Genomic DNA, 10,807 nt, shown 5'->3' on the forward strand with positions numbered 1-10,807 from the left:
GAGGTAGATGAGGGTGGATGGGAGAAAGGTGTTTTTAGTTTGCTTTTAGTTGACACTGCTCTGGTCTGTTAGGAACAGGCAGTAAATTACACCAGTGTCCCTGTGAGGAGTCCATTCAGTCTGGAGAAGAGGAGGCTCAGAGGTGACCTTATCACTCTCTGTAACTACCTGAAGGGAGGTTGTAGTGAGCTGGGGGTCAGCCTCTTCTCTCTTTTAACTAGTGACAGGATGAGGGGGAATGGCCTCAAGTTCCACCAGGGGAGATTCAGGCTGGACGTTAGGAAACACTACTTTTCTGAAAGAGTGGTCAGGCGCTGGAATGGGCTGCCCAGGGAGGTGGTAGAGTCACCAACCCTGGAGGTGTTCAAAGAACATTTAGATGTTGTGTTGAGGGATGTGGTTTAGTGGGAAATATTGGTGATAGGTGGATGGTTGGACTGGATGATCTTGGAGGTCTTTTCCAACCTTGGTGATTCTATGATTCTATGATTTGCCCACGATGGTAATAAGTGAGTGATCTCCTTGTCCTTATCTCAACACTTGAGCCCTTTTTCATCACATCTTCTCCCCATCTACCATTCAGAAGGAGGAACAAGAGGGTACTTTCGGTGTTTAGCTGCCCATCAGGGTGAAACCACAACAACCACTTAAAATATATTCAAAATTTGTAAGTTAATTAGAAAATCCAGGGTAAAGATCTCTCCTGTATTGATGCAATGCTGCACACAATAAATACCTTTACTAATTTACCTAAAACTTACTGTACCTAAATCTTTCTTAGATTTTGTGAGATATTTGATTCTGTAAATTCGTTTTATTTTAGTATTTGTGATATTAATATTTATTTTTTCATTCAGTATATCAGCAGCACTAACATTTTTCTCCAGTATCCAATATAAAGAGGTTCCCAAGATTTTATGGAATCTCTTCAAATCCCATAAAAGAAATCAGATACTAAAACACAAAATTCCTGAAACCCAATTCATTCAGTTCCACCTACAATACAAAAGGAAATTCATTTTTGAAAGGCAAATAAAAAATGTATTAATATAAAGTTGTAAAATCATATGTAGTCAGTTCTTAGTAGACCCAACATGTCAAAAAAATTAGTTATTTTGATCAGTAACATTCTTTGAAAATTGAAAGTTGAAATAACACCTACTGAGCAACAATTTCATTTTAGAACATGCAACATTTCATCTGAAATGTCCAGGAAAACTAGTTGCGTCAGTAATGCCAGGGAAAGTTGATCTTCTAACAATCAGAACAGATCCACTGTCAAACGAGAGTTCAGACAATTAAAAACACCTACGTCAACATCCAGATTCACTGAGGTAAATTTATCATCGTCATCATAAGAGCTAATTGCCAGGAAAATGAATGGCTGTATTAAAGCCTCCAGACAAATACGAATTCCTACAGAGAAACCTAGGCAGTACACCCTCCAGTAAGTTCATGCTATTTAACGTACTTAATAGATGTCTTCTATTTTTAATAGTAAAATAGGATTGTGGAGCTAGCTGACTAGAAGCCATTATTCATTGTCAACATCCCCCCCAAAATTCCCCAAAGAATGTTGTTTAAAAAAAACCTCTAAATCCATGAACTCTACTATGTCTTAAATGGTCATTTCTTTTTTTTTTTTTTTTGCAGAAGAGACAAAAAGGTTAAGCCATGGTCTACGACACAAGGTATTTATTACCAGCTGGCACATCAAAGACAAACAATGTTTTCTAAGATTTGCCATTCAGTTGCTGAAGTCATTAAAGCTCCAGAGATCAGCATGAAAACACATCCAGTGCACACTAAGAATGGTAGGCTTCAAAAAAATCATCAGTTTGAAATGGCTTCAAAAGAGCAAGCTTCAGTTTCTCACGGAAAGAAGATTTCTACAATTGTTTTTCAGAAGGTAAAAAAAGAAAGTAGGGATATATCATCTCTGATATTTGGGCATACGGCACCAACTAGAGGTAGACAGAGAGCAGAGCAGAATATTATACAGGTGGTTCTTCATATGAAACTGGGATGGATACACTGATCATGCACCTTCAGCAAGTTTGTGGATGACACCAAGCTAAGGGATGCAGCTGACAGACTGGAGGGGATGCCATCCAGGGCATCTTGAAAGGCATGAGATGTGGACCCGAGCAAACATCGTAAGTTAACAAAGCCACATTTAAGATTGTGCACCTGGGTCAAGGCACTTCCCAAACATGTATATGTGTACAGGATGGGCAATAAGTGGATAAGCAGCTCTGGGAGGTAGTGGCGGATGAAAAACTCAACAAGAGCCAACAACGTATGCTTGCAGCCCAGGAAGCAAATTACACCTTGGGCTGTATTAAAAGCAAGGTGACCAGAAGGGCGAGGGAAGAGATTCTCCCCCTCTACTTTGCTCTCATAAGATCCCATTTGCAGTAATGTGCAAAGGTCTGGGGGCCCCAGTACAAGGAGGACATGCACCTGTTGCAGCATGGCTGTAACAGCCAAGTGGAGCACCCTTCCTAGGGAAACAAGCTGAGGGAGCTAGTCTTGTTCAGCCTGGAGAAGGGAAGGCCCCGGGGAGACCTCACCACAGCCTTTCAGTAGTACCTAAAGGGTACCTACAGGAAAGATGGGGAGGGACATTTTATCAGGCAGTGTAGTGATTTGACAAAGGAGTAAAGGCTTTAAATTAAAAGAGGCCAGTTGTAGATTAAACATTCAGAACAAATTCTTCACCCAGAGGACGGTGAGGCACTGGCACAGGCTGCCCAGAGAAGCTGTGGGTGCCCCATCCCTGGAGGTGTTCAAGGCCAGGCTGGATAGGGCCCTGGACAACCTGATCTAGCAGGTGGCAACAACATTAAATTGAATAAATATAAGCATTGTAACATCATGACAGAAAGGTGGTTTCTGTTTGTTTTTAAACTTTTGGTGGTTTGTTTTCGGGGGGGTGGTTGTTTTGCTTTTTTAAATAGATGCAACTGAGCTTTAAATAGCACAAACAACTGGCCACAACATTAAACATGCTCTTAAAAAGGACTGTCACCTTATGCTGACTCTTTACAGGTACCTAGTGAGAAAAGAACTCACAGCATATACATATATATATGTATACATACACACACATATATATGGAATTGCAGACTATATACAATGAATACTGACGAATTTGTGCCAGGGAAAAAAAAAGAAAAAAAAGATAAGTCTCAACTGCTAAAATATGGATTAAGTAGCACATCGTAAAATATTGTTTTAAAATATAGCAATGGGTTAGAAAATCTCATTGAGAAATGCTTACAGAGTAACTCTCCTAGAAGAGTAAACCATTTCATGGAAACTGACTTATTAACTAGTCTGTCTGTAGCACTTTGAAAAGGCCTTGCTTAATTTGATATTGGAAAAACTAAACCAAATAAGCATTTTCTGGATTCCTTCAGGGTTTAATGAGAAGAACTCTATCTCCACCTACTGGACAGCTTCAAAAATGTTTTTTTTTTTTTTTTTAAAAAAGATTGCAGTTACCTATATCAATATGCAATTCACCTATGTGAAAGATACTAGCATGACAGAAGTATTCCCCTCCTTTCTGTCAGCCTTCAACCTTACATTACAGGACTTTTCATTCCATTATTTAGTCTCACTTGAGCCCTTAACCTTGAATCTTTCATTATTTAATCTCACCTGAATCTCAAACTTGCATCCACATGCAAAGGATTGTGGTCAACATAAATTGTACTTGCAAACTGTTTTGTTTTTTTCAAAATACTGAGGCACAGTAGAATTTTTCTTTCTTCTTTTTTATTTCATGTAGTGCAGCATTTAAAAATACACATATGTATACAACAATCAAGAAAAAAATCCTTTTTTTTTTTTTTTAAAGATATTTCATTGCATGAGGACACATCCATGCTAGTATCTGTTTGGACGATATGTGAGCATTGCAAATTTCATATAAACAAAAATAATCTCTCTAAAATAGTCTCCATGCTTTTCAACTGCAGACTATTCTGTAAATATTCCTCAAAAGTGTGTGTGCATGTGCATGTTTTTTGTTGAACCTCTCCTTCCCAAAAATCCAAAGAGCCAACAATTGTGACGCTTCTTGCACTTACCTCTTTCCTTTCTGTTCTGACAGATCACTGTCTACTGATAACTGCCTATCTACCAAGCTTCTAGAACAGTCCTCCATGATGTATTAGACCACGGGTGTCCAAGCTTCAGGCTCGTTTGGGCCGTTCGTTTTGAGTTGAAGAGGAACTGTCTTTGCCTTAAGAAGGTTGCTCCAAAGTAATGCCTACTATTTATTTCCATGGAAACTGCAATAGATATGAAGAGCGCAGTAACAACTGTTTGACTGAGAAAATTCTCACCTTTGCTTCATCCACACTTCCTTATCCTCGGTGGTCATGTTCCCTATTGCATCCAGCAAAGGATGGAGATTCTCCTTTGCCCTCTTCTTACTGTGTCATGGTTTTGTGATTTTTGTTGTCGGTATTCCACATCATTACATCATGTAGAGCACTGGCAGTTAACGAGTTAATTCCCTGGTTACTGCAAACTGCCTTTTTTGGTGTGTGGTCCTCCGAGGGGGAGTGGAGGAGGTGCACTCCCCAGGGGTCTTTGCGTTCGAGGGGGTGGTGAAGCCACCTGGGAGAGGTGGGGTCTGTTCCTTCCTGCCCGGCGGAGAGGCACGTGGTCCCCCCGCAGTTTACTGTGTAAGACTCTTGGTTTGTAAATTCTCTCTGTTACAATTGTACTAGTCTCAGTTTCGATATATTTAGTAAAATTAGTTGTTCCTCCTCAGATTGGTGCTGTTGTTTTGTTTTAGATCCGCCTACGAGTTCCCAACCTTTCCCCTCTTCCCTTTGTTTTCCCCAGGGTGTGGGTCTGCAGCTTCCCTGCCGCTTTAGCCGCTGGACCGCCCAGGGCCAGCCCCTACCCGCCGACAATTTTTTTTTTTTTCTTTTCTCTTCCCTTTTTTTTTTCCAGGCCTGTCCCCCTTGTCACAGAGGGAGATCCTTAGATAATACCGTGACATACTGTTAATGTATTTGTAAAAAAGTTTTTTGTTCACTTTTACTATAGTGACCAGGTTGAATTCAAGCTGGGCTTTTGCTTTTCTAATTTTCTCCCTGTGTATCCTAGCAACTTCTTTGTACTCTCCCCGAGTTGCCCATCCCTTCTTCCACAGGACGTAGACTCTCTAATTCTCCTGAGTCTCAGAAAAAGCTCCCTGCTCACCCATGCCAGTCTTCTTCCTGACCAGCTCATCTTAGGGTACGGGGGACAGCCTGCTCCTGCACCTCTAAGACTTCCTTCTTGAGGAATGACCAGCCTTCCTGGACTCCTTTACCCTTCAGGACTGAATCCCAAGGGACTTGGGATCCCTTCCCTACTGTCCTGAACAGTTCAAAGTCCTCCACCTGGAAGTCCAAGGCAGCAGTTTTGCTGCCCCTCCTCTTGACTTCACCAAGAATTGGGAACTCTACCATTCTGCAGTCACTTTGTCCAAGACAGCTCCTGACCTCCTGGTCTCCCACCAGTCCTCTGTTTGTGAGCAGGAGGTCCAGCGGGGCACCTCCTCTGGTAGGCTCTCTTACCAGCTGCATCAGGAAGTTATCTTCCACACACTCTAGAAACCTCCTAGACTGTTTCTTCTGTGCTATACTGTATTTACAGAATATATCAGGGAAGTTGAAGATTCCCATGAGAACAAGAGCTGGCAATTGCACAACTTCTGTCAGCTCTTCATAGAACATTTCATCTGTCTCTTCATACTGGTTAGGTGGTCTTGGCATGGTTTTATGATTTATGGTTATCGGTATTCCACATCATAACATCATGTAGTGCACTGGGAGTTAAAGAGTTAATGCTCCAGTTCCATGGATTGTGAATAGTTCTGGGGGCGCGTCCCAGAAGAGAAGAACTACATCTCCCATAGGACTGTTCGCTCTTCTGTTACTGTTTTCCATTCAGAGGGAAAGAAAAACTGTTCACATATCACGAGACGTTCTCTCTCTTCCCCTCTTGCTCGTCTCAGCAGTGTCTCACCTTCAGCATTAGAGTAAGGCCTTTTGGTTTTTGGACACTCTCCCTCATTTTATTTATTAGCTTCAATTTCAATTATATTGTATTACACTGTGTTCTCTTGCATGCCAATGTCTTATTTAGTAAATTAGTTTGTTTCTCCTCAGAACATTGCTGCTGTTTTGTTTTTAGGCCCATCTCTCTACCCTTTTCCTTTTTTCCCCTTTTCCTTTCCCAGGGTGTAAGTCCCCCTGCCCCATTAGTCACAGAACCAAGCCAAACCAACCCGTAAACAATTGACAGATCTATAACAAACCCCACCAAGATGCGTACGTTGTTGGCCTTCCCCTTGAACCTTTACCCATAGAGATTCAACCTTATCATTCCCAGCCCCGAGCTCAGTAACATCAAAATACTGTCTAAACATAGAGAGCCACACCATCACCCCTCCTTCCTCGCCCTCCCTTCTGAAGAGCTTATAGTTATCCATTGCAGCACTTCAGTCATGGGAGAGATGCCACCATGTTTCAGTAATGGCAACTAGGTCATAGTTTGACAGCCGCACAGGGCTTCTAGTTCCGCCAGTTTGTTGCCCATGCTGCACGCACTGGTGTAGATGCACTTCAGCTGAGCCCCTTGCCTCACTCCCAGTGCTATCACAGTTACCCGAGGGCCATCTCTAGTGAGCCTGGTTTTAACACCTTCCCCTTCATCGCTGCTAGCCTGAACTATCAATAAGGGACAATAATCAAGAGTGGCAAACCAGACTAGGGAGTCTCCTAGTAATGTCCCTTACCCAGGCTCCAGGGAGGCAGCACACTTTTGTATGTCTTCTGGCAGACATATGAGGCCCTCTGCTCCTCTCAGAAGGGAGTCACTCAGGACAATTACCCTTCTTTCCTTCCTGGCAGAGGCAATCTTAAGGCACGGAGTCAACCACTTCACCCTAGTCAACCTCTTGGGTGGATCTTCCAAGTGATCATCCCAGTGCCTTTCTCCCAGGTACGGCAGGGAGTTACTCCAGAAGTCTATCTCCTGTTTGCACTCCCTGATGTTCCTTAACCTCCACACCTCCTCCACGAGCTATGCCACACACTGAACAGATCCTCCATCTGTTCACACCTCACACAAGTGGTATCCCTGCTACACTTCACTGGTAGCAACAGGCTAAGGCAGTCTCAGCAGTCTCAGAGACCTGAACAGCCACATCTTTGGGAAGGCCCAAAAATAGGTGATCAGGAACTGTTCTCTTCAACACTCTATCTTCTTTATCTTTCTCCAGACTTTTAACAGGTCTACTCCACATGCATTTCACCAGGTACAGACAAGCACTTCCCAAGCAGCTGTCATAAAAGCTCAAACCTGTTTTGCTTGTGACAGCTTCCTTCAACCATGCACTGGTGCTGCTCCTGAGTTTACCCACAGGCAAAGGGCAGGCTGTACAAGTTTTTTCTAGCTATCTATTACTCCTTGCCCCCAAAGACGACCTGCTTTACAAGCACAAGTCAGTCAGTTTGATCTCAGACCACAGACGCATACTTATTGCACATGCAAACAGAAGCAAGCTGGGGAAATAACACCATCACTACAGTGATTATCCTTTACCAGAAGCTACCTGGCCTACTCAGGCTTAAAAGTGGTAAGTGCTATTCTATACAAGTGATACCAGATCCAAATGTAAAACTCTATCATATTAGAATCATAGAGTAACTTGAGTTGGAAGGAACCCATAAGGATCATTGAGTTCGACTTCTGACTCCACACAGGACCACCCAAAAATAAGACCAAATGTTTGAGAGCTCTGTTAAGGCACTTCTGAACTCAGGCAAGCTTGGTGCCATGACCACTTCCCTGTGAAGGTTGTTCCAGTGTCTGACCACCTTCTCCGTAAAGAATCTTTTCCTGATACCCAACCAGAACCTCCCCTACTGCAGCTTCATACTGTTTGTTCATATACTAATTTTACCATGCACTGTAGTCTCTTTTCAATAAGAAATGAACATAATACTTTCCACTCTCCTTTTAATTTAGTCTCTGCTTCTTTATCAAATCTGTTTCCCCTCAGGATCCCCTCCTCTTCATCTCACAAGCAACATCAGCTAAGATACCACCTTGGTTTCCCACTAGCTTTCAGTCTTTTCTTTTGTTTATCTACAATTGAAACAATACCATTCCTTTACCTGAATGCTGCACCATCTAACTCAAATATTTTACTGTTACTATACTTCACTGTTTCAGGAAACCATCTCCATTAAGTTTTTCATTTTTATATAAATCTCCTTAAGTTGTACAAAATTAAGAAAATAACTATACCATGCAAGTCTAAGACAGAACCACCACCTTCCACCAGAGAGAGTAAACATAACCTTACAAACTGCTTCCTTGTAATGGTATCTCAACTATTCCACCTTTTAAGTAATAAAAGCCTCCCACTGAGAGCTCAGCTTTAAATCTATATGAAATCTTTTTTAAAAAGAGGTCTGCCTGAAAGTTACGTACATCGACAATACCATACTGCTCTAATTACCTAAACTCTACAGAACATGACAAAGTAACTGATGGTGGTAATGTCCCTTCAAGTATGAAGATTACAGTTTTAAGTACAGAACTTCTGTTGAGCCTCAGATGTAAGCGCTAGCACAAAAGACAGTGAAGAACCTTCTGAAAACTACATTTTAATTTCTTGTTACTTTTTCCATACTCTTATAAACCACTTAGTATTTCTCAGGTTCTCATAAGCTCTCTGACTGGATACAATTCTCTTTAAACTCACAAATAAAACCACATGTTGCTTCTCATGAATGTCTTCTTTTTGTACTGTTCTCTAAAAATGTTAAAAGGAAAGTTTTAGGACAAAACTCAACCTCTCAGACTAACGAAAGGCACTAAGAAGTACCCGCTTTTAAGCCACTCTCTCTGAATTCCTCAGTTATCCTTTTTCAGACTGACAAGTACAGCTTAACAGAACTATTCTATTAGTATATTATTATGGAATTACTCCTGTCAGGAAAATAACATCATTGCTGATCTGGAACAATGAATAAAGCACTGATGTTCATACAACTAAAGTCAGAATTCAGACTTAGATATCAAGTATTCTGATGTTTTTAAGGGAACTTTTATTAGAACTTTTTTTCTTCTAGAGAAGATCTAACCAAATTATGCAGTTTTGAAACACAGTTTATAATGTCTCATCCCTCTTCTGTACATCCCCCACTCCAAAGTTACTTTCTGCTTGAAGCATAATAGGAACAATGTATGAAATACTCTTCCAAAAAAATCCTGCTCAAGTCCTGACTCAGTACTACTATCAGGAAACATTCAGAGTGGCTACTTGAACCTGATTTGCCAAAAGCATTAGACAAATTACAGTGCATTAGCTGCTCTGCGCTATTTCCCTAGTCACTGTGTACGTGTAAACATGCATACTCTTCGTAACATTAAAGGAAGATTACCACGCATTTACAAGACAGGACAAAGCTCCGTGAGTAGCTAACGCAGTATTTACAGTATGGCTTACCTCACAATACTTTATTTACCCTCTGAAATTTCAGATGCAATCAGTTTTTCATCTCTCTCCATCATTTCTTGTTAAGCAAACGCAGACATGAGACTCAAATACAGACTTCGCAACAGCAAGCGTCAACGCCAAAAAAACAAAAATAATTCTACTCAACATCAGATCACAGATGCAAAACTTAAAAACAAGCGACTGACCTCTTGAAGCATGAGAAGAATGAATGCAACAATTAGTATTTAGTGTTTACAAAAAGGATTAAAATACCACCTAGCACTTACACAAAGAAAGACCAAGATAACACCAGTACCTCCTATTTTCAGCCAAACTCGCACCTTCATCCTTCAGCTGTTTGCTCTTCCTCACGCAGTCTTCGAGGAGAACCTCCTTCCTTCTCTTCGTGGCGTGCACCCACTCCTCATCTTCATCAGCACCCGGACCCTTCTCGTCCGCAGCCTCTGCTTCAAACTGCTGGGAAGTGGCTCTTGAGACCTTCTCGCCGATCTTTCTCTTCCAGCCAAAAGAAGCCATTGGAAGAACTAGAGAAAAACAGATTTCAGTGATGAGATGAATTAGGTTTAACGTGCGCACCAGAACCAACACAGCTTGCTCATCTTGACCCTCAGAGCAGTAACGCGCAGCAGAACGCCCTTCAGCCATACAGATTCTGCCCAGCAGCTTCAAGGAAAGCGTCAGCGAGGAGCTCTGCGCAACAGACAGGCAGAAGCAGCAAGCGAAGCACGCCCCAGGCCCGGCCTCTGGCGCGGAGCCTCAGGCTCACGGCCCGGACACAACCGCGAGCGCTGCCCGACGCGTGGCAGAGGCCCGGCCTGCCGCCACAGCTCACTACCTGCGGCCCCGCGTCGGCTCGCAACCCGCGCCGCCTCCGACCCGCCGGGAAGCGGAAGGGCGGGACAGCAGTGGCTCTGCCCCGGGCTGAGGGCGACGGGGAGCGACAAGTGCCGCGTCCGCCCGCGAGGCGTGACGGGAGCCGTGGTCCCGCAGGGCGGGGGGAGCCGTGACGGGAGTCGTCGTCCCGCGGGGCGGGGCGGGGCGGAGCAGCACGGCGCCGAGCAGCCCTGCAGCGACAGCGCCTCTCGCGGAGCGACGGCACCGGGGCCGCCCGTGCGGGTGCGCGACGCTACGCCCGGTACAGAGCGCTCGGAATAACAGTCGTGGGGTCACGTCAGCCGGCAGCACGGCACCTGGGCCGGGCCGAACACGGACGGTGCTATGCTAAGAAGCTGCTATGGCGCTGCTCCTTCCAGCAGCCCTGTC

At 43.4% G+C, this 10,807-nt stretch overlaps 1 protein-coding gene across 2 annotated transcripts in view; it reads right to left on the bottom strand.

Moving 5' to 3' along the window:
* TTC33 (tetratricopeptide repeat domain 33) overlaps positions 1 to 10,766 on the bottom strand; it is a 39,983-nt gene extending 29,217 nt beyond the window's left edge. For both annotated transcript variants that reach the window (XM_021379822.1, XM_021379821.1), the window contains exons 1-2: positions 10,380 to 10,766; positions 9,840 to 10,068 (exon numbers count right to left, since the gene is read on the bottom strand). In XM_021379822.1, the coding sequence (XP_021235497.1) occupies positions 9,840 to 10,060 (221 nt within the window). In that variant the 5' untranslated portion in view covers positions 10,061 to 10,068; positions 10,380 to 10,766. The remainder of the gene's footprint in view (positions 1 to 9,839; positions 10,069 to 10,379) is intronic.

Source organism: Numida meleagris, chromosome Z (assembly GCF_002078875.1).
Source record: "Numida meleagris isolate 19003 breed g44 Domestic line chromosome Z, NumMel1.0, whole genome shotgun sequence".
In the NCBI taxonomy this organism is placed as follows: domain Eukaryota; kingdom Metazoa; phylum Chordata; class Aves; order Galliformes; family Numididae; genus Numida; species Numida meleagris.